The 23,955-nt window shown below is 38.3% G+C and overlaps 1 protein-coding gene across 2 annotated transcripts in view; it reads left to right on the top strand.

Annotated features, from left to right (window-relative positions):
• The window catches only part of ARID2 (AT-rich interaction domain 2), a 102,792-nt gene that overhangs the window by 75,564 nt on the left and 3,273 nt on the right, over window positions 1–23,955 (top strand). For both annotated transcript variants that reach the window (XM_027659508.1, XM_027659499.1), the window contains 6 exons: window positions 113–2,946; window positions 10,731–10,879; window positions 18,309–18,447; window positions 18,545–18,630; window positions 22,989–23,112; window positions 23,200–23,291. In XM_027659508.1, coding sequence (XP_027515309.1) covers window positions 113–2,946; window positions 10,731–10,879; window positions 18,309–18,447; window positions 18,545–18,630; window positions 22,989–23,112; window positions 23,200–23,291 — 3,424 coding nt within the window. The remainder of the gene's footprint in view (window positions 1–112; window positions 2,947–10,730; window positions 10,880–18,308; window positions 18,448–18,544; window positions 18,631–22,988; window positions 23,113–23,199; window positions 23,292–23,955) is intronic.

Genomic DNA, 23,955 nt, shown 5'->3' with positions numbered 1-23,955 from the left:
TGACTTCATAAAGAACTGCAATTTCAAGCCTTGGATTTTTAAAAATTTGTTATGTTAATGTGTTTTGAAGTAGTTTCTGCTTTGAAACTTTTACTGTGTTTTATTTCAACAGGAATCCCACATGGGCTACCGAGTGTAGGAAATCACTATCAGAGGACCCCTATTAACCAGTCTTCAACTTTGACAGCAACACAGATGTCTTTCCCAATTCAAGGTGTTCATACTGTGGCACAGACTGTTTCTAGAATTCCACAAAATCCTTCTATTCATACACAACAAAATGCTCCAATGACTGTTATTCAGAATAAAGGTCCAATATCCTGTGAAGTAGTGAAGGCTGCAGTAATACAGAGCTCTGTTCCTCAGTCTGCAGTTCCTGTTACTATTGCTGTGGGAGGAGCTTCTAATCAAAATCACAGCACTACAGGTCAACAGCCGTCTGTTACTGTTGTGGGTTCTCAGACGTTGCTTCACCACCAACCTGTAATTCAACAACAGTCTCCACTGCACGCAGTGGTACCAGGACAGATACCTTCAGGCACTCCTGTTACGGTAATTCAGCAAGCTGTACCTCAGGGTCATATATTTGGCAGAGTACAAAACCTACCAGCATGCAGTTCAGCAGTTTCACAGGGTCAGCAGCTAATTAGCACATCATCGCAGCCTGGGCAAACATCATCTCAGCAGTCTTCTGCGGGTAACCAGCAACAAGATACAGTCATCATAGCACCACAGCAGTACGTCACAACCTCTGCATCTAACATTGTTTCTGCCACCACAGTTCAGAATTTCCAAGTAGCAGCTGGGCAGGTAGTTACAATCGCAGGTGTCCAAAACCCACCAACATCTAGAGTAGGGTTTCAGAATATTGCACCAAAACCTCTGCCGTCTCAGCAAGGTTCATCTGCTGTACAGCAGCCACAGCAGCAGCCTCCGCCACCGTCCCAGCAAAGTGTAGTGATCGTAAGCCAGCCAGCTCAGCAAGGTCAGACATATGCACCAGCCATTCATCAGATTGTGCTTGCTAATCCAGCTTCTATTCCTGCTGGTCAGACTGTCCAGTTGGCTGGACAGCCAAGCATTACTCCATCATCTTCACCATCCCCAGGTCCAGTTGCAAATAATCAAGTCCCTACAGTTATGTCATCTTCATCTACCACTCCTCAGTCACAAGGACCCCCTCCTACTGTTAGCCAGATGCTTTCTGTAAAGAGGCAGCAGCAGCAGCAACATTCACCAGCATCGTCGCAGCAGCAGGTACAGGTACAACAACCGATGCAAATGCAGGTTCAGTCCCAACAAGCTAATCCAGGAGTTGGCCAGCCCAACTCTGGTGAGTCTAGCCTGATAAAACAACTGCTTCTTCCGAAAAGAGGCCCCTCAACTCCAGGGGGAAAACTTATACTCCCAGCTCCACAGATTCCTCCACCTAACAATGCAAGAGCTCCTAGCCCTCAGGTGGTTTATCAGATGGCCAATAACCAGGCACCAGGCTTTGGAGTCCAAGGACAGTCTACAGCTCAACAGCTGCTAGTTGGACAGCAAAATGTTCAGCTGGTCCCGGGTGCGATCCCACCCCAAGGGGCCATGCAAACAGTACCCATTTCTAATTTACAGATATTGCCAGGCCAGTTGATCTCAAACAGCCCAGCAACTATTTTCCAAGGGACTACTGGCAACCAGGTTACGATAACAGTTGTGCCAAATACGAGTTTTGCTACTGCAACTGTGAGTCAGGGAAACACAACTCAAATCATTGCTCCAGCAGGAATTGCAGTGAGTGGAGCACAGACAGGAGTTGGGCTACAGGTGCAAACACTTCCAACTACTCAAGCACCTTCAGCTGGACAATCACCGTGTACTGCTGCTCCCCCATTCAAAGGTGATAAAATAATTTGCCAAAAGGAGGAAGAAGCAAAGGAAGCAACAGGTTTACACATTCATGAACGTAAAATTGAAGTAATGGAGAATCCTTCCTGCCGAAGAGGAGCTGCAAACACCAGCAATGGGGATGCAAAAGAAAATGAAATGCAGGTGGGAAGTCTTTTAAATGGGAGAAAGTATAGTGACTCCAGTCTACCTCCTTCTAACTCAGGGAAAACACAGAATGAGGCCAATCAGTGCTCACAAGTCAGTAATGGGCCATCATTAGAAATGGGTGAGAACGGAGCTCCTGGAAAGCAGAACTTTGAACAAACGGACACACAGGAAATTAAAAGTGATTTGAAGAAGCCCCTAGTTAATGGAATCTGTGATTTTGATAAAGGAGATTGTACTCATTTGAGCAAAAACATTCCAAATCACAAAACTTCCAATCATGTAGGAAATGGTGAGATATCTTCAGTGGAACAACAAGGGAATTTGGATGCCACGCAGCAAGATACTGCCAAAGGTGATCAAGGGGAAAGAATTTCTAACGGGCCTGTATTCACTTTGAGTAGTTCACCTATTGTAAGCGGTACACAGGAGGCTGCAAAACTGTTAACCCAGCAACTTAGTGGTACCAACACTGATTTACCTAATGGACCTCTAGCTTCAAGTTTGAATTCAGATGTGCCTCAGCAACGCCCAAGTGTAGTTGTCTCACCACAATCTACAGCCTCTGTTATACAGGGGCATCAAATCATAGCAGTTCCACACTCAGGACCTAGAGTGTCCCAGTCTACCCTGTCCTCCGAAGTTCGGTCTACTAATGGCACAGCAGAATGCAAAACTGCAAAGAGGCCAGCAGAGGATAATGACAGGGAAACTGTTCCAGGAATTCCAAATAAAGTAGGAGTTAGAATTGTTACAATCAGTGACCCCAACAATGCTGGTTGCAGTGCAACTATGGTTGCTGTGCCAGCTGGAGCGGATCCAAGCACTGTAGCGAAAGTAGCAATAGAAAGTGCTGTTCAACAAAAGCAGCAGCATCCAACCACGTATATACAAAGCATGGTCACACAGGTATGTTGTGGTGTTCTTTTTATGTTTATTCTGACTGTGATTCTGGCTAATACTGTGAAATAACATGGCTGAAAATGTGAACTCGGTCAATACCTCTTGCATAGTATTTAAAATATTCAGAAAATTGTGCTTTCTGTTCTTCACAGACTAAAGTTCTAACAGTTTACATACTTCTTCTATATCAGTGACAATAGTGGAATTTAAAATTTGTAGCTTGATAATATGCAGTGAGGAGAGAACTTCTGCTCACTGTTTCTTCCCTTAAGGATTAACTGTTCTGAAAACAACCGTGATTTGCTGGATAGTCTTGTAAAAATGTCAGTACTGTTCTGCACTTAATTCTTGGTCACTATGGAGGGGTGAATATGGTTTTTTGAAGTTAATCACCACACCTGCATTTGACTTGCTGAAATGAGTTGAAGTTCTTGCATTTAAAGGCAATCTTCAAAGACTTGCTTTGTGGATTCACTGCTTTCACTATAGAAAGTATTGTTTCGTAAATTGTTGGAATATTTACATTCATTTATTATAAAATATTTGCAACATTTATTTTATCAATGAAATAAGCATTGTTTCGGGGTGTTGTGTTTTTTTTGCCAAGCTTTGGAGAGGGTTTTTGGTTTTTTTTTTTCTCCCTTGAGAATCTCCTTGAGATTAAACTTCATTTAATCTTTCAGAAATGGTTACTCCCAACACTTTACTAGAAATGAGGTATGGCCATCATTTTCATGATTACTAATAAGTAAAAATAATCATGTTTGAGATTATTTGTCTCTATAATTTATTTTAGTTTTGTACACAGACAGAAAATACCTCTCCACAAAAACACTCCTAACCTGAGTAGGAGCACAGAGAATAGAATGGTAGGTCTGACAGTTAAAGTTCTGACAGACCGGAGAGAGGAAGTGAAGTCCTGAATGTATGTTTGTGCATTTTGACCTTGGAGTAACAGGGCTTTTATTTCTTATCATCTTTTTTGTTTATTTGGTTGGGGGTTTGTTTGTTTGTCTTCAACAAAGTAGAAGGTATAGACCTTATGGACTTAAACAGCTGGAACTCAAAATGTGCCAAGTGATGGCTAGTGCTACTTCTCCTGTGTCAAGTTAGGTTTCTCTTGAAAGCTTTCAACTTTCCTTCATCTAGGTGGTCAAAAATCAGGTCTAACAGTTAACAAGTTACCTTTCTGTTTTTCTTTCTCTACTTCTTTCTTTTAACTGCTACAGCGTTACATTCTTAAAACGTCTTCGAACTCACTCCTAATTTTTCAGTTAGGTTTTGTTAGAGTGAGATCTATATTACTTTGATATGTTATTTATCTTTGTTCTTACTAGAAACAATTTTACCAAAATGAAAGTGTCTGTTGGCAGCATGGGGACACTAATGTGCTTGATTTTATGTAGTGTGGATATAGTAACTATGCCTTGCTTTTACCCCAAGTGTCTTTAGCTGTTACACAGTTTGAATTTCTGTTACGGCTTTACTAAGGATTTGGCTGACACACAGAATGATATGGTTATGTCTCTGGAATGGAATAAATATTATCTATGTTTATTTATTCCCTGGATATGTGGCTGACAGGAGTTTGCAGTTGCATCTCAAACAGCTACTAAACTCTTAGACTGTAAGAATTTTGAGAAGAGTGAAATATTACATTTAACTGCTTCATTTGATTTTGATAGTATGTATCATGATAATAGAGGGGGGAAATAGAAAAAAAAAAGAGAATATTTCCTTTGCTGATGATTTCTTTTTTACACTCTCCCTAATATTGCTGTCATTAATAGTTCCCACATTTTCCATCGCCTGTACAAACAAAAATGCTGCTGGCTGGGTTTACCATTCAGTACAAATTTGCAGATGAGGAGAACTTGGTTTAATGTCTCCTTCCCTGAAAGTTTGCTCATTCTGCTGTCTGTAGGATGCCCTTCCTTTCTTCAGAATTACAGAAATATGGAGAAAAGGAGTTAATTAGTTTTGATCTTGTTGAAAAATATATTCATTAGCTATTTGTCTTAACCATATGGCTGTATATTTATGAATGATGTCTGTCATGGCAATGCAAAATACTGACTTATAATTGAACCCATTTTATAGTACTCTGGTTCAGATATAGTTAATATCATAATTTGGCATAAGACTTTTAAAGATCTTTGCCACTTCTTTAAAATGAATGTGTTGGACTATGAACAGTATCTAAGTTGTTCTGGCCAGCTCCCAAAGCTGCTGAGCAGCCATTGCTTTTTCCGGAAAAGCAGATGTTAAATCTTTCTAATATCGAGTCTGCTTTTAGGAGTACCTTTGAGACATCCAGAAATACTAAAATGGTGCCAAATTCTCATGAACTTGGTGTGAGTTTTAGTGATGACTTCTTTTAAGGTTAGACCCCATATAATCTTCTGTTTTCTCCCTCCTATTTTGAGTCTTGTCTGATAAGCAGCTTCCTTGTTCCTGACTTTGGGAAGGGCAGCAGCTAAGGAACACTTTCACTTGAGCATCTGCATTATTTTATCCTCTATAGTACCTAATATATATTATCTGTCTTGCAGAAGAAATAGGAGTGCATGTTTCTTTCTGCAGACACTGTTAAATTTATTAGAAATACAACCCAGTGGAGAAAAATGGTGAGGGACAGAGAATAAAGGGATATTAGCTATGGCAAAATTACATAGCTGCTGAAGCTTTTAACGTGTTTGCTTGTTATCTTAAATTTTTGTTTTAAGCTACAACTTGTATTTTAGTGAAGTGTGAAAGGGATGGAAGAAAAGAAATTGTAATAAAAATGAAACCAAATAGGAAGACTAGAAAAAGAGATGTTGAGGACAGAAGAGACAGTATTGTTTTATGCAGCTACATCAAGATTAGTTGTCGTGAACTGCAGAGGGGAGAAGGGGAAAATGCTTGAAGATAAGGAGGGACAAATGAATAGAGGAGGAGGGGATCAGCAAAATGAAAATTAAGAAAAGGAAGAAAAAGAATGAAATAATGCTTAAGGGAATGTAGAAGTTAAGAGAAATTTGTTTTCATACGAATGGTAGTTTGAAATGGGCTGGTACTTATGCTTGGGGAAGAATGTTAATTTAAATGGCCTACTGAAATAATAAAAATTACATACTTGCTGTATATGGGACAGCCCATATAAGTGCCATCAAAATCCAGTTAGACACAGGTATCTTCTGTGTATAACCTGAGATTATTCCATGTTGATTGTATACCTCAGCAAAGCTTATTGAAAAATAACTACATGTATTCTGACTTTAAAAATTTTTCTTTTTATATTTTGCATTTTGATTAAAAAATGGGCTATGAGTATATTTGTTATGTCTGACAAGGTATACATGATACACAGAGTGTTGCAATTTTGTTAATATATTTTGTAATTTACTCATGAAATGTACTCTGAGAGGAGACAGAACTGGCACTTTACTTTCTTGGCTTCATTTTATTTTGGTGTTCCCTCTTCCTGGTTTATTGCTTTCCTGAGGCTTTGTGCTAGACTGGTGGTTGAAAAATAAATGAGCAATTACCTATCTGTATGCTTTTCTTTTCCACTTTTTCTTACTCCTCTTGAAACGCCTCCAAAACATCTGTTGAACATTACCATGTTCGTTTGTCCCAGTTGGTGTATATTTTGAAGGAATGCTCTGATATCATGCAGGTTCTTAGAACTGAACATATCTGATTTAAATTGCCTTATCTGGCTTTTAAAGTAATGACTTTCCTGCTCATCACTGTCATCCCCTCATAAACAATGCCCACCCATTTCTCTTAGGCTATCCACTTGAAAAACATGCTTGTGTTGAAATTTAGGTGCAAAATCTGTGTGGCCTTGACTACTTGCTCCTGCTCTTTGTTGGTTGGGAAGCTGAGAATTACTATGCACCAGAAAGCAGGTGTGTAGCTCCAGGAGGTGTGATTCATTCCTAGCCACAGAGCAAATGAGTTTCTCAGCTGGAAGTACTGAAATACGGAATCTCTGTACTTTTATTACTCTTCACTTGTGAAACACACTGTTGCAAGGAGGCATAAACTTCAGTAATCTAACAAGAAAAGAACAGTTATTTTGTTGGCTGCCCATCTACTTGACTCCTTCCTCAGACTCAAATTCTGATCTGTTTGTTTTCAGCTTATGTGTTACCTCTTTATAGATGTGTTCATTATCATGAATAAGATAAAAAAAAAATTTCTGGTACCAAACTGTAAATCCTGTAATACTTTAAAAATATTTTTGCTAATAATGAACTGTTTGAGTTAAATGTATTTACTGTGGGTGTGCGCATACCAATGATGGGAGAAAAAATGCAACCTAATGCTTTTAAACTGCACAGGTCTCTGCACGTCAGCAGAATCCCCTACACACTGGGATGCAGTGTGTTCTCTTGCTGTTGGCAGAGTAGGCCTTTTAAGTAAAATGGGCAGGTATCATGATAAAATAGTTATCTGTTCATGCATAAAGGGAATGGCACCATTGGTTCTGTGAAATGTGGGTGGAGGCCATTTCTGGCCCCAGACCATAGGGTTTGTTATTCTTACCACACAGGGAGCTCGTGTACCCGAACAGAGGAGTTCCTGTGCATAAAATTAATTAGCATCTTTGTAAACAGTCCATTCTAGTTAGCAGAAAGCTCTTAGCTGTACTCTTAGTTTTCATGACTAGGCTGGACCTCCACCCTACCTCCGATATCTCAATCTTAGTCAACCTAATCTAGATATATCTCCACCTGCTTATTAAAAGTAGGCTGTAGTATCTGTTCTGTAAGTAGACTGTACAGGCATTAAGGGCTTGTATTTGTGTACTTTAGAGTTCAGTGCAAATCATACTGAGATATGTGATGCTGCTGTTGTAGAGCTACCTTTCAGTCCCAAGATCCTGTGACAAAAGGGCTAAGTGGTGGCAGTTGCATATCATATCATGGAGAGGTCTAATTTGCTTATAAAAAGATGTCATGAAATGTTTTCAAGTGTACTAGAGTACTGAGTGTTTGTTTTGTTGTGGAACTTGGGTTCATTAAATCTTTTTGCTAGAGAAGGAAACTTTGTGAAATCTTTATGCCACAGGAAAAGACTTTTCAATCTTTATTAGGAAAAATTTAATGTCTGTCGTGGTGTTCTGTATGTTAAAGAAATAAGTGAGTTTACATAATCATTGTACTGTAAACTAAATAGCACATAACTAGTATGTCTAGGTATATCTCTGGGATATTTCTGGAAAACAAAGGCTATACCTAATTTTAGTGATGTTCTGTGTATCATGCATTACTAAATGTGTACAAGAAAATAGAGGAGGGAAAAGGAAACCAAAAATTAGCAGTATTTATGATCTCTTGAATGAAGAGAAGAAAGGTCTGAGATGTTCGAATGTAGAACTTACATTTGTAAAGAAAAACCTAGGAAAGCATTAATTAATTAATTAATTAACTTTGCTCTATGTGTTGATTTAAAAATATAATGAGCACACCTGGTAGGCAGGTTTCTCTTCAAGAAAACATTGAAGTTGTGACAACCTAATGGTACACATTTGAGCAAGACTACAGTAGAGTGATAATAAGAGAATTTAAACATAAGCAATTATTTTACGTATTTCTTTTCAATTTGTCAGCTTTTTTCCTCACTGGAGAAAAAAAAAAAAGGGGTAGAAATCAGAGGGGAAGCTGAATTTTCACTTTTTGACCTGAAAATTTGTTTCCTTTTCTGTGGTCTTTCATTTTCAGCATGTAACATTTTGTGGTGTGCATCTCAGATCTTCTTGTTTAAAATAAACAATTTTTCTATTAGATGGTATTTAAACCTTTGAACACCACTTGGAGACCTTGCCAGAGAAGCCTTTGAGAAAATTCATAATTCTGGATTAATTGCAGGGTTTGCTCTGAATGGAGTAAATAATACATGAACCACACACTGAATGATAAGGATTAAATGAAATACTGAATTCGTTCAGTAAACTCATTTTCACTTCTGCACATTAAAGGAGACAAAAGTTCTACAGGGATAAAAAGTCACATAAAGACCATCATAATGTGTTGATACTGGGATGCCAAGTGAAGGCTGCAAAACAAGCTGTACTGCTAACATTCAATTACTTGCAGCTTCACTTTAAAAATGCCTGTTTAAAGGACATTGGTCTTAAAAGGTTCCACTTGTGTTTACCTTTTGTTAAAAGATACATTGTGAAGGATTGGTTACCCATTCTGTAAAATAGTTTAGAGGTCTTTAGGTGAAAATCATTGCTGAGTTCAAAATAATTTGTAGTTATGACTAAAGGACTCAAGTCTTTTCTTAAAACTTTTCATATATGCAGATGGATTACAGGCATCATAAGTAGTTATGCTGTGTTCAGAAGTTTTGCAGAGTTTTGCCTTATTTTTATCATGTTTTGTGCTTGGAATGGGAAGTGTTTTGCTTTTGATCGGGCTTTTTGCTGTCCCTTTGGTCATGTTACTAGCATTGTATCATCTGTGATAGTTACTAACTTAATACCTTGTATGACTGTTGTCCACAATGCCAATAAAGAGCAGCAGGAAGAAAATGCAAAATCAACATACAAATGAAGTTATAGAAGTTGCAGTTAACTGTTCGTTTCTTTGTAGTAGAAGTCTGAAGTTATTAGTAACAAAACTGTAAAGGCCTAAACAGAGTATTTTGTGCACCATTTGAAAGTGCTTGCTTTATAATGTTCTTAAACATAGACTTGAAAGTAATGTTATTTGGTCTCTCTAGAGTGTTACATTCCTTCAAACGGTAGGGAAGAAAGGCATGTTAGGTCTTTATTCCTAAATAATATTCAAAAGCTTAATTCTTTTACTGTCATCATCCTTTTAAATATCTTGCTGGCCAGAGCCTTCCAGTAAAAAAGAAAGAGTAACAATATTGTCACATAAACACTGTTCTGAAATGATAAGTTCAGTGTTCTGTATCTGTTTCTCAGGAAAAAAATTGCTCTGGTTTTATATTTGTAGGTAATTTTAAAGATAGTTTTAGTTCAGTGTTAAAGTAATGTCGTGTTACATAGCAAGGGGAGCATCTTTTTCCTTCCTGAAATGTTTCTCTTTCACTGTGTACGAGTTGTACAGCATGTTTAGGCATTCTGGGCATGTGGTGCTCTGTGTGAAGGTACGTGTGCAGTCTGGTTTTACAAGAACCTGAAGAATTATATCATTTGCCAAGTTTTATAGATAAAATGGTATGTCATAGATGGAGCCTACTGGTCATTGATGCTGTTTCTTCAGTATTGTTTGTTTACCTTTTCTTATGTGCTCTGTAGGGAGGCTGCGTATTAGTGTGGCAGTTCAAGAATTCCACAGATGCAGTACATAAAACCATTTCATCGAAGAACATATAGCAGTTCTATATGTTTCAGGGCTCACTGCTGTGTTTAGCATTATTTTATCTTACTTTTACATAGGAAAGCAAAACTACTCCCTAAGCTGATGATATTGCAACATGTAGAGTTTGCATGGTTTTTTTTCTTAAATTATAAACAAAGTCTTTGCAAAATAATGTTAACCTCTGCTCCACTACTGCCCTTGAGAAATTTCTTACAGTCATAATTCTGTGTTTGAACATAAAGTTTATTAATTTGAATATTAAAAATTTCACCATAAATATGACAGTGTAAAAGTTGTATGTCCCTCATGGTATTTTATCTATTAATGGTTATTCAGAGTTCAGAGTGTTAAAAACTGTGGTGGATTACAGTGTAAAACAAAAGGTCTTTCAGCAAACAGTAAACTGCACATCAGGTATTGAAATAAGCCCTGTTTAAAACTGTGGTTTAACTTTTTCTACAGAGCACACCTGCAACGTCGATACCAACAGTACAAGTACCGGGCCAGCAGATCAATTTGCAGCCACCGTCATACACTGCAGCAAGTCAGCATGCAGAGCAGATGAAAAAACCTGGACAGAACTTCATGTGTCTGTGGCAATCTTGTAAAAAGTAACTGGCTCCTTTATTTACCTTTTACTAATATGTAACAGATGCTTGTATATAGAAGGTGATCCTACAGGTTCTATCCGTTCTGTTTCCTTAAGTTACCTTATACTTTGTCAGTGGGGAAAAGATAAAGTGAAAATGTTGAGGAAACTGAATGAGGTGGGGGATAGCAGGACACTTGACTGCTCTCAATTATACTTCAGAGCATAAAATTAGTATTATGTGGCTTTCTTGTAGTATGTTGATTTTTCAGTAATAAATAAAACAGTTGTGCAGTTAAGTTAAAAAAAAATCCTAGCTCTGAAACTTGTTCTCCGTGTTGCAACTACAAAAATAGTTCCTGTACTCCAGTTACAAATCATGTCTTGACATTTTCTTGTGTTTCCAGTTTTGCAAGAGCAGGCTGTTGCACTTCTGTGTCCTGGTCAAAGTCTTATTTAGCTTATGACTAATTTTAGTAATTATACCATTTGTGTGCCACAGGACACCATTGTCATGAAAGGAAATAAAAAGGAACTTGGCCTTAAGACTAGACAGCAATGATTGGACTTTTTTTGATTTACTGTTGTTGTCCTTAAAGAGGAGTGAGCTAGAAGACATTTAGATGTAGGCTCATAAAAACATGATGTGACTTGTGTACCATTATGTATATCTTGACACTGATTTTTAAAATAACTTAGGTTTCTGAATATATTTAGTTTCCAGTGAGGGCAGAGATTGGTGAGACAAATGCAATTGTCAAATAGCCATTCCGAACACAGTGAGGAAAATTGTGTAAGATACAGGATGGGCATGAACAAGGGTGAGACACTTCATCATTGTAGGACAAGACAAAGGGATCATAAAGACAAACTGATTTGACAGAAGGCTGGTGGGAAGTTCAGAAAGTTGGGATGAAAAGATAGAGAAGTTTGAATGTTTTGGGACTGATAGTAAAACTGAAGCATTTGAACAGAATTACAGGAATACTGAAGGACTGTTATTATGTAGACCCCTGAAGGTGTAATTTTTGTTTCTTTCATTCCTTTCAAACATAATTCTAAGATCATTAAGTCAGTGTAAGACAGAGATTTTAGAGAAGACTGACTGGTACTGTAGAGGTCTGTTGGTTTTTAGATCACTGCATTGTTTTCACCTTAAAAGTGATTTTTCTTTCTTTGATGGATGACACTTCTCTACGTAAGAAATACATGTAAGGCTTTACTTACTTTGTAGTTTCCTCCTTTACAGCTAATAAATAGAACCCTAGAACCATACTCTACTGGCTGCATAATAGATGCATTAACACCTGTGTAGGTACAAGAGTAGGTTGTATTGAGCTTGAAATGAAAAGCTGGGGTGGTTTCAAGCAGAAGCCTTGACAATTTATACCACCTTGAAGAGTTTCCCGAACTGCAGTTTCAAAGCATAAGGTCACCAATTTTCTTCCATGTCTAAAGTTATGTAGGTTAAGTTGTGTTGAGGTGACATCTGACCATGGAATAAGCTGATGTCACGTGTGAACTAGGATGTGAATATGTGCAGACAGATTTTTGAGGCAGGAGAAGGAGCAATATACTTATTGCTTATACCTTACATTATCAGTCTTTTGTAGTCTGTCTTAAAATATTACTGCAGAAGGTTTTCCTGAGACTGAAGTTAAGGGCTACAAGGCCGATATTTTACGAGTTGATCTCTATTTCAAGCATATTTCTGTTGCTTTAGTTTCTCTCGTTGTTACTTCCTGTACTACTTTTTTTCATGGTGGTTTGATTCTTTTCAAAAGCCTTCAGAGATTTTTGCATTGATAGATTTAGCTCATGTGACACACAGCTCTTGTTTTTATGCTGTCTGTCACTTTTAGAATAGTCACTTCAGTCCCAACTTAGGTGTTGTTCTCTGTGGTGAAGTGAGAACCAAAATGTTAAGTTAGCATTTTCCTCAAACGTATATTGTTTGTTCATATTCCTTGAACAGCCTGATTAAAAACAGGAGTATCAAATCTCCTGTAGTATTCCTGATTTTAACAGACAGAAAGAAGAATCTGGAATTGCCACCTGTTCTTGTAACTGTTTTATTTATAGCTTTCAATCTTAGGTTTTTTTATTGAGTTGTTTAAGCAGGAAACAAGAAGATTTTTTGAGTGGGTTGTTAGTCTGTGTGAACTTCAGATTCAGTTCTTGGTTTCATTCATGATTGCTTAGCAATTTTCTTTTTCCTAGGATTAGGCGGACAGTTTCATCATAGTAGAATGATAGAACAGTGGGGTTTTTTTCATGGTATTTGTAGTTAACTGGAAAGATAGGACAGGAGACACTTTGAAACACTCATTTTCACCTGTTTCTCTGTGCATGTTCTTGAATTCTCACAAAATGTTGGCGTTATGTTTCCCTTCCAAGATGCATTGCAGAAAGCAGTGAAGGCCTTAAAAAACCATTTTATCGAGAATCAGAATAAATACAAATAAATAAAATAGTATGGTCTTTCCTACCCCCTAATTTGGCTGCTGCAGTCAACAACATTCCAGTGTGAGTGGGTGTTTTATTTGGTTTGGATTTTTTTAGAACTGAATTAGGAAACAGTAGAGCAAGATGTAAAACGCCACAGATTTAGCAGTGTCTGAAGACCACAAGAAATGAGGCTGAATTATGCAAGTAGTTGCAATGATTGGCCGCTGGCAGATGTATTCAGATTTGGTATCTCAAGTGGAAGTAAAACTCTAAAAGGTGTCAGTCAGCACACTACTTTTGCTTTAAGACTGTAACAGAAAGTTGGTGTTTTCCTTTGAACCTCAGCTCTCTTGCAAGTGCTGCTAATTGTATGTAGCTTAATTTAAAAGCTGCTGTTCTGTTTCACAGGTAGGCAGTTGTCTGCTCTTGAATTGCTTTGTATTTAAAAAGTAAATTGAAAGTGCTATTGAATCTGCACTGCCTGTCATGTCAGCTACTAGTTTAATGATCTGTTCAGGGGTTGAACGGAATGATGGAGAAATTAGGTGGGAAATGAGTCTAGACTGAACTGAACCATATTGTCGGTACTTAGGCCTTTTTTTTGTTACTATAGTTAGGTGGTTCTTTAAGGAAAAATGGTATTAAATTTGAATCTTCAGATCAGTGATTGACGTGTACAATTCTAAATGTATTAAACAGTGAATGAGCCAACATAGCTGAAATGACTTTATATTTCTAAAGCCTTGCCGTGTTGAATAAAATGTTTTACACTGTATTTTGGATTTTACTTCTGCCATGAAATTTGTTTCATCTGTGCCAGGAATTATTCATAAATAGGTTTGTACCAGGCTTAAGTTTATATACTGACTTCCCCTGTATTGTGGAAAGACAACTTTCTGTCCTGTGAAACATCAGCTGTTGAGCCAATGCAGATGTAAAACGTTTTGTTTTCGTTTCCTCCTATGGGATACCTGGACCAAGAGCAAGAGGCAGGTATTTCTGCTTCCCAGCTTCCCAGCCTGCAGTAAGGGCTGACTATCATGTAAAAGATGAATGCTTCTAAAGAGAGTAGTATTTATTGCCTGTGCAAAAGGTAATTTGTTGTATTACAGGTGATTATTGCATTAGGATTCAGTTTATAATGAAGACTTGTCTCTGGGTGAAATTAGCTCTCTGATATCTTTAAATTGTTCAGGTAACAGTACCTGTACACTTAGGCGTAGGTATCAATTGCAGGTATGTTTGCATAATGGTCACTGCTGAGTAGTAGTGGGATGTGGAAGCAGGTGGCTGGGTCAAAGGACTTACTGGTCTGCTGTTTGTATGCTGGAAGTTCTGACTCACACATGTCCATAAATGAGTGCTGTGGGTTGTAGATGCTGCTTCATCCTTGACTACTTGCTGTAGGTCTCTGATGGGAAGTCATCTCCTCTTGGCACTGTTCAGCCCAGTAATTTCAGTCAAACATCTTAACGCGAATACTTTCTTGTTAACTGAAATTAAAATACTGGCATGTGAACCAGAGTGGCTGAAGTGGGTACAAGTTTCCCCTTTGGTAAGACTGTGGCACTAGTGTCATCTGTCTAGCAAGTGTGTGAGAACAGCTGGTGGTAATAACTTCCCAAAGGGCAGCAGCTACACCTCTTCTGTCCAAGCCTTAAGTTGGTGTTGATGACCTGTGTTAATCGTATTGAAATGAATAGTGCACAGCTGAAACTTTTGGCCCTTTTTTCTCTGTTGAAATAAGGGACATAATTTTGTAACACTTGAGATACATTTTAGGGTATATCTAGGATAAAAAAACCCTACACTTGGAATCATTCACTATTTTTATGTCATACTTCTTGAAATTCAGTGATTCTCCTTTACCATCTGATATATGTTACAATAACACATCTATTGTCTATGTGAGATTGGAGGTAGCCTAAGTTGCAGTGATCATGCCTTGTTGGAGTTTGCAGTCTCGAGGAGTATAGGTCAGGTAGGGAATAAAGTCAGGCTCTTGAACTTCAAGGCTCTTGAACTTGCTGACTTCCAGCTCTCTAGGGAGATTGTCAGTGGGATCCCGTGAGAGACTGCCCTCAGGGACAACGGAGTGGAACAGAGCTGGAAGATCTTTAAAGGAGTCTTCCATAGAGAGCAAAAGCCAGAGATTCCCAGGAGCAAGAAATCAGACGAGGAAGGCAGAAGGCTGGCGTGGCTTCTGGTCAAACTGCTGGTCAAACTAAAGGGCAAGAAGCAAATAGGCAAAGTCCCTCCCACTGTAAGTGAAGATCAGGTTTATGGCCACCTGAGGAACCCAAATATCCACACATCTGTGGGACCTGAGGAAATGCATCCTAGAATCCTGAAGGAATTGGCTGATGTAGTTGCCAAGCCACTCTCCATGATATTTGAAAAGTCATGGCAATCAGGGGAAGTCCTGAGTGACTGGAAAAAGAGAAACATAGTGTACCCATCTTAAAGAAGGGAAGAAAGGACAATCCTGAGAACTACTGACCTGTCAGCCTCACCTATGTGCCTGGGAAGATCATAGAACAGATCCTTCTAGTGGTATGTTAAGGCACATGGAGAACAGGGAGGTGATTCAAGACAACCAGCAGAGCTTCACCAAGGGAGAATCCTGTCTGACCAACTCAGTGGCTTTCTATGATGGAGTAACTACATCAGCGGATGAAGGAAGGGCTCCAGATGTCATTTGTCTAGACTTCTGTAAAGACTTTGATGTGCCCCCCCAACACCCTTCTCTATAAATTCAGAGAGATGGATTTGATGAGCTGACTCTTGGATGGATTAAGAATTGGTTGGATGGTCACATCCAGAGGGTAGTGGTCAGGGGCTCAGAGTCCCAATGGGCATCAGTGCCGAGTGGTGTCCCTCAAGGGTCCATACTGGGACCAGTGATATTTAATATCTTCATTAATGACATAGAGGGATCAAGTGCACTCTCAGCAGATTTGCAGATGGCACCAAGCTGAGTGGTGCTGCTGACACACGTGAAGGATGGCATGCCATCCAGAGGGACCTGGACAAGCCGGGGAAGTGGGTCCATGGGAATCTCATGAGGTTTAACAAGACCAAGTGCAAGGTGCTGCACCTGGATTAGGCTGATGCCATATCAATACAGGCTGGGGGATGAACAGATTGAGAGCAGCCCTGTTGAGAAGGACTTGGGGTGCTGGTGGGTGAGAGGATGGACATGAGCCAGCAATGGGCACTTGCAGCCCAGAAAGCCAGTGGTATCATGGGCTGCATCAAAAGCAGCGTGGCCAGCAGGTTGAGGGAGGTGACTCTGCCCTTGTACTCCACCCTGGTGAGACCCCACCTGGAGCACTGCATCCAGCTCTGGCGTCTCCAGCACAGGAAGGACATTGAACCTGTTGGAGTGAGTCCAGAGGAGGGACACCAAGATAACCAGAGGGATGGAGCACCTTTCCTATGAGGAATGGCTGAGAGAATTGGGATTGTTCAGCATGGAACAGAGAAGGCTTCAGGGTGACTTAACTGTGACCTTCAAATACCTGAAGAGAACTTACAGGAAAGATGGGGCATGTAGGGACAGGACAAGGGGGAATGTGTTTAGATTGAAAGGGACTACAGTTAGGTTGGATATTAGGAAAAAATTCTTTACTGTGAGGGTGGTGAGGCACTGGAACAGGTTGCTCAGGAATGTTGTGATTTCCCCAACCCTGGTGGTGTTAAAGGCCATATTGGATGGGACTCTGAGCAACCTGATCTAGTTGAAGATGTCCTTGCCCAGGCAGAGGGATTGGAACTTGATGATTTTCAAAATCCCCTTCCAACCCAAAATGATTCTGTGATGCTATGACAATTCGAAAATACAGATCTAAGAATTATTAATTCACCAGTATTTTGAGGTGGCATTCACAGTGAGTTGTAACTTTTCCACCACTTAGAAATGGAAGAAAACCCTTACCAGGCTGAACTCACTGTTGAGGTGTGTCACACCTGTGCTTTCACCAAATAGAAATATGCACAAAACACGTAATACACTGTTGAGAGTATTGGAGTGCTAGGCATAGGGCAACTTCATATTTTCTATCAATGTAGAAGCACCTAATTTGCTTCTTGTCCTTTACTTTGGGACTGTTAGCAGGCAAGGTGCTTAGTTGGAGGGTTTGGAAAGTCATTTTCATTTGGTTTGGAAAGTCATTTTCATTTGGTGAAAAACTGGAACAGGTAGCCCAGAGAAGCAGTGGATGCCCCATTCCTGGCAGCATTCAAGGCTGAATTGGATGGGGCTCTGAGCAACCTGGTCTGGTGCAAGGTGTCCCTGCCCATGGCAAAAGGGTTGGACTAGATGACCTTTGGAGGTCCCTTCCAACCAAAACCATTCTATGATTCTATGACTCAAAAATTGAAACTCAAGATGTTAAAAAGGGTCACATAACTGACATTTTTCAACTTCTGTGCACATCCTGTGCACAGGAAATGATATCTATCAGTTTTCCCATTATTTAGAATTCAAGTGCTAAAGAGCATTAATTTAGGTTGATCTCTTAGTCTGTCTCTTTTGCCAAGTGTGCAGTATTGAGAGCAAGTAAGATGTATGGTGTACATCTCTTTTTCCCTATTCAAGTTTAAATAAGGTCTGAGTATGACTGCCAGTAAAGAAGGAGAATGGGAAAATGAATACATGCAGCTCATCTTCTATAGCTGTTCATAGTTTATTGGTGTATTTTGCTTGATTGGAGAGAATGGGTCTGTTGGAATTAACATGCATTATTTCTTTGAAGTATAGCAGAAAAACAGAACCATGATATTTCAGTCGGGTTTGGCAAAATCATATTGACATTTATTGGTAGCTCACTGGTAATAGGCGCACGTTTTTCTCTTTAAAAATTTTACATCTTTTTATTTATCAATGCATGTCTCAATTCAGAAAAAAAAAAAGTTTAATGGATTTAATGTTTGTGATATTTGTGCCTTACCAATTAACTGGGAAAGAAAAAAATTAAATTCCTCTCTCCTTCCTTTTGTAGGTGGTTTCAGACACCATCACAGGTTTTCTATCATGCAGCAACCGAACATGGCGGAAAAGATGTCTACCCAGGGCAGTGCTTATGGGAGGGATGTGAACCTTTCCAGCGGCAGAGGTTTTCCTTCATTACCCATTTGCAGGTACAGATTGTCTTTCACGTATTACTTCAGAAAACAGTAAAAATTTCGTGGTAAATTTCTACACACCTTTCTTACTGTCTCTCTTTTGCCCAAACAGGATAAGCACTGTTCCAGAGATGCTTTGCTTGCAGGATTAAAGCAAGATGAACAAGGACAAGCAGGAAATCAGAAGCCTTCCAATAAGTAAGAGACTCAATCCTCATTAGCAATAGGGAAAATAAGAAAAATAGAAATTATTGGAAGAATTTGTGTATCTGTAACTTGGCTTATAAGGTGAAACTCTGCACATATAAGAGTCTGTAAGAGTAATCAAATTTGAGGTCCATTACAGTAAGACAAAATAGACAAAAGAGGGAATAGATTCTGATGTGGGAGATGCAGTTATCCTGAAGACAAAAGGTAATCCTTTAAGGTATATGGATCAATACTCTATGATAAACATTGTTCTCAACATGTTCTCCTTTTTTTTTCCAACTGGACAGCATTTCATAATTTTTCTTGTAACAGGAAAGTGCTTACAATCCGAATGCAAAGTTACTTTTTGTGTAAAGTTCATCTGTGTCATATGGCTGAGATGGATTGTCTGGTAACTTGCTGCGTTCCTTCCAGTTCTGTGGTCTAAATTTGGGCTGATTTGATCCCAGGACTCTTGTAATAAACTTTCCTTTAAACAAGAAGCAAGATATAAAGGATAAAGATTCCTCTGAGTCTGCTGATTTTGTGTTGCTATCTGGAATCAGCTTTGGCTCTGTTCTTTCCAGACTGATTTCAGCCATCAGGAATTAATATTGGAGAGTACAGGCCCATTGGTGTGAGGTTTTGGGGATCTTAATATTGGAGTTACTCAGAGTTCAGTTACTTACATAAGTGTATTAAGACTAGGTCTTTGTTAGTAACTGACTGGAATTGCTTTGTTGCAAGCTAAAGATATAATTACGTGGTCCCAGACAAATTTGGCAGTTTGTTCTGTGGCTAGTAGAATTGCTACTAAGCTGCTGGAGGCAGCAGAGGAAGTCGAGTTATGAAAACTGAGAAATTCAGTTTGAGAGTTCTTTTACTTTTTAATATAAAAAGCCATCTTAACACAGACTTATGGTTCCTTGTTTCTTTAAACTGAACAACACTCAGACCTCAGAAAATCACAAAATGAAGAATTATGCTAATGTAGTAGTCTTAAATACTTGGTAAGTGGGAAGTGTAGGGCTGACACCATCTACTAGCATGATGTGATCTCAACTCTGCCTTTTCAAAATGTTCTATCACACAGATAACACATCCAGTAGCTATGTGTTCTCACAGGCTTCTTTAAAACTGGCACAAGTACTCAAAGGAGAAAAACTGTTCATACACCCCTTCTTCTGAGGCAGAATTCCCTAATTAGGTCAGATTCAGAAAGTAGGAATTTCTATGCATAACCAGTTCTTGCTGAAATATTGAGACTGAAATATCACAAGTATCTAAGGATGTGATTTCAGACTACAAATTGAAATAAGGACTTTGTTGCTCAAAGTAGGATGTTTTAGGTCTTTAAAAGATGTGCAGATATGGTGTTTAGGGACGTGGTTTAGTGGTGCACTTGGCAGTGGTTAGTGGTTAGACTCTCTATCTTAGAAATGTTTTCCAACTTACGTGATTCTGTGTTTTGACTCTCTGACATCCTTTGTTGTTTCTCACATTTGTGCATTGCTTACTGTGAGAGAACTAACTCTAGTTTTTGTTAGATTGCATGGTAAATCAATTTGTTTAAAAAAACCCACTCATAAATCAAAAGAGTGGGCTTGCCAGATGAGTGGAATACATTTACCTTACTGTCAGTTGAACACCAGTGTAGAAGGTGGGCTGGAACAAAAGGAAGGGATGAGACCTTTCTCTGTGAGCACTTAAAACAGTTATCACTTACCTCTCTTAGAAAGTCACAGAGGTTCCCTTTCTGTTACTTTTACTCTCTCCCCTCCTGTCTTTTACCAAATAAGAAATCAACAAACAGGAATATTTTTATTAAATGTGGTGTGTAACCCATGTTATCTTCCAGTGATACCACAGAGTTCTGTTTGTGTAACTGAAAAGAGCATCCAGCAGCTACATGAGGGAGACAAGACCTGATAATTTGATAATTTCAGAATCAATGACTTGTCAGACAAAACCCTCCAGCTCACTCCAGCTCACTCCAGCAGCTCACCTCAAACTGTTTTACATGGTCATGTCTGAAAACTGTCTTACAAGGTTTTGACTTAATTTTTGCTGAATCCTAGAAGTTTGTCAGATGTATCATCACACCACTGATAGTCCATATCATTAAACTCTTGTATGGAGCTGAAACATCTTTAAAAAACTGGTACTGAGACAAAGCATGCCTAAGTCATCAACTTTTAGGCATAAATTAGGTGAACTTTTTTCACTTAGTCCCTCACCATTTAGTAAAACTTAGACCTACCTCAGCAGTATTTGTGCTGGAATTAAAACGTGGAACACAGTATAATAAACAAGGGCCCATTCCCCTAATCATCATTTCAGTCTATCATAGCACCATACACACTTGAAAAAATCTGTAATAGCTTTTGCTAGAATCAGGCAGGCAAAATAAAGCTGCATTACGGTGTTGGTTTTGTACCTTAATTCTGTATTTCCTTGCTTTTTAAGTTTTATTATTTTAACACTTCCTCTTCTGGTTTTCAGAGGTAGCTGAATATTAAATTCTGGAAGGTCAAGTAGCACTACAAGTTAACTGTATGTTCACTGTAGCTTTGTGCATTGGAATCTTTTTGGATTGATCTTTTTCTCCTTGTTGCCTCTGAATTAAAGGTGGTAGCGTGAGCTACCAGAAATATTCTTCATGCACCATGGGAGTGGGGCAGGAGATAACTTTAAATGATAACTTGAATGGTATGGTTTGGAGTTAAGTTGATAACATAAAGAAATTCAGGAAATCTAGATGGTTCTTGAGGAGATACTTGCCCATAGACACAACTCAATCCACTTGATGTCTCAGTAATTTTTTATCAGTTTCTTTCTTTTCCCCAAAATTAAAAAGAGAAGATAATCTTTTAATATCTTCCTAATTTATTGCAGTTGTCCCTTTTTCAATATTTTTAGAATCAAGGCAATAGTACTTCAACTTTCTTAAATATGGTATGATAGCTGTTGAAGAGAGACATTCAGAACAGCCTCCGTTGATGAATCCTTGTGCTTCTCAATTAAAGGAAAACAAAAATGTTCCAAAAATCAAAAATGAACATGATAATTCCTTTACTGTGGTACTCAGTCTTTTGTAAACATGTCAGTACCCAACAGTTTCTTAATTCAGCCCCCTGCCCTTTTACTTCATAAAGCTTTTTTATTTATTTTACATATTATCTATTTTATTCTAGATATTATATATTTTATTTCCATTCAGGGGAGAATGACAGAGTTTTTAAGGAGAGGTCTGTTACTACATCTTACTTTTTAGCTGGGTTTCCTTGCTGTTAGAATTTCAGGTTATAAAGAAATTCTCTCTGAATAGAGAATTCAGGTTTTATTCTTGGTATATTCACTTTAAGTATAAGATACTTAAATAATAATCTTACATTTTAACTTTCATTTTAAAAAATAGAACATTTACATTTGATTTATGCTACCTTTGCAAGTAAGCACGACTTGCACTTCTTAACCAGGTTCTAGTAGGGTATTAAGAGACTGCATACTAATATTGTACAAAATATTGAAGTGTGGTGGTATTTTTCACCATCAATACTGCAAATTGTTCTTTAGGATGACATTATGAGTCTTGCTCATGAAGTGAAATTACTATTTACACATTCTAAACTCTAATAATATGAGTAATTGCGAAGTTTTACATGAAATAGAGCTTTGACTTCAGTGTTAATACTGAAAAAAGAGAAATTGCTTCTGCTATGTTTGTTATACCCTGCTTAATTTATCAATAAGTCTGAAAGCTGCAGTAACAGGTAATTGGTTTTACAAATGTTTGATCAGATTTAATAATTACATGTTTTATGTCTTAGATCATAGCTTAAATTATGCTCTTTTATATTACTTCTCAGTAATCACAGTTAATATGTATTTTATATTGTCTTAGTGTCTAGTGGTCCCAATGAGCTGTGTCAAGTATTGAAAAGCTGTTTTTTAAGGACGTTCTCTGGCCAAATCTCAGATGGCATTTGCATAGCTGGTATCGTAGTTCCTGTTAAAGCCTATCTGATAAAACAGTCCTTTAAATTGGTACACTTGAGGAAGTGGCTGTGTCATTAGTACAATATATTACTTTTCCATCGCAAATGTCATGGGTGATGAACACGACTTCTTCGAGAGAAGTGGTTTTTTTCACATAAAATAAAACCTATGACTCTTCTGAAGGCTTTAAAATAAGATTTATTTCTGGGGAAACAAAAGGCCAATCACGTATCAGCACCAAGTATTAATGGATCTTTGTGTCTCTGTTCAGATGGGTTAAAAAATTGTAAAATGAATTTTCAGAGTTTTTAATCTTCTAGAAAGTAGTGCCAAGCTTATTTTTATTAATTCTTTCCTTACTAATGTAGGCAGCCAGCTGCAGGGGGTACTGCCTCTACTCCCAGAGCACAGAAGGCCATTGTGAATCATCCGAGTGCTGCCCTAATGGCATTAAGGAGGGGATCAAGAAACCTTGTCTTCAGAGATTTCACAGTTAGTACTGTTTAAATCAAGTATTAGATATTGTTTCCTGCTACTAACTACAGAGCTTTTACATTTTTTTTCTCTTTACTTTTGTAGGATGAAAAAGAGGGACCAATAACTAAACACATCCGATTAACAGCTGCCTTAATACTAAAAAATATTGGTAAATATTCAGAATGTGGTCGCAGGTAAGCATTGTATAATTTTTCTAATATTAATGGGCAATGTTGTTTCTGTTCCTTTCAGTATCAAACAAATAGGTAGGCTTTACCTATCTTTTAAAAAAACCCAGTAAATATATTGACAGTACAATTTCTCTATCAGTTCTGCACTGTTTACTTCCCCACATAAGTGCTTAATGTTACCTTACCTAAAGACAGTATTTGTGACCCAGGCTTTTGAAAGTGTCTGGCAAATTTGACAGGTTAAATTTTTGGAGATAGATGAGAGAAGCCTTTGCAGCGGGTCTGTCCCTTTTCCCCCTGAAGCAGTACTAATTACTATGAAAATTAATTCTTCTGTAAACAGCTTCCTATTGGCAGTACTTTTTATCTCAACTTGAGAAAGGAATGAATGAGCTCTTACAAACATTTTTTAAGTTGTGGAGGGACATACTGTTGTTTCATACATGCTGCCTCTCTGTTGTTTTTCCTCCAAACTTGGGTTAACTCTAATAAATTACTCAGTCAGCTTTCCTCTCACTTTCAGATCTTTCAGTAAGTAAATAGACCAATACTGGCTTGTGGTACTGAGTAGGAAAAGTTCTTTCTGATGGAAAAGGAGCAGTAGTTAGTTACTGTGCCAGTGAGCACCATGCATGCTGCTTCTGTTTTTTTCCAAGAACTTACAAGC

Source organism: Corapipo altera, unplaced genomic scaffold (genome assembly GCF_003945725.1).
Source record: "Corapipo altera isolate COAL_440 unplaced genomic scaffold, ASM394572v1 1, whole genome shotgun sequence".
Taxonomy (NCBI): Eukaryota; Metazoa; Chordata; class Aves; order Passeriformes; family Pipridae; genus Corapipo; species Corapipo altera.
The sequence above is the reverse complement of the archived record's forward strand: the minus strand, read 5'-3'. Positions and strand labels throughout refer to the sequence as shown.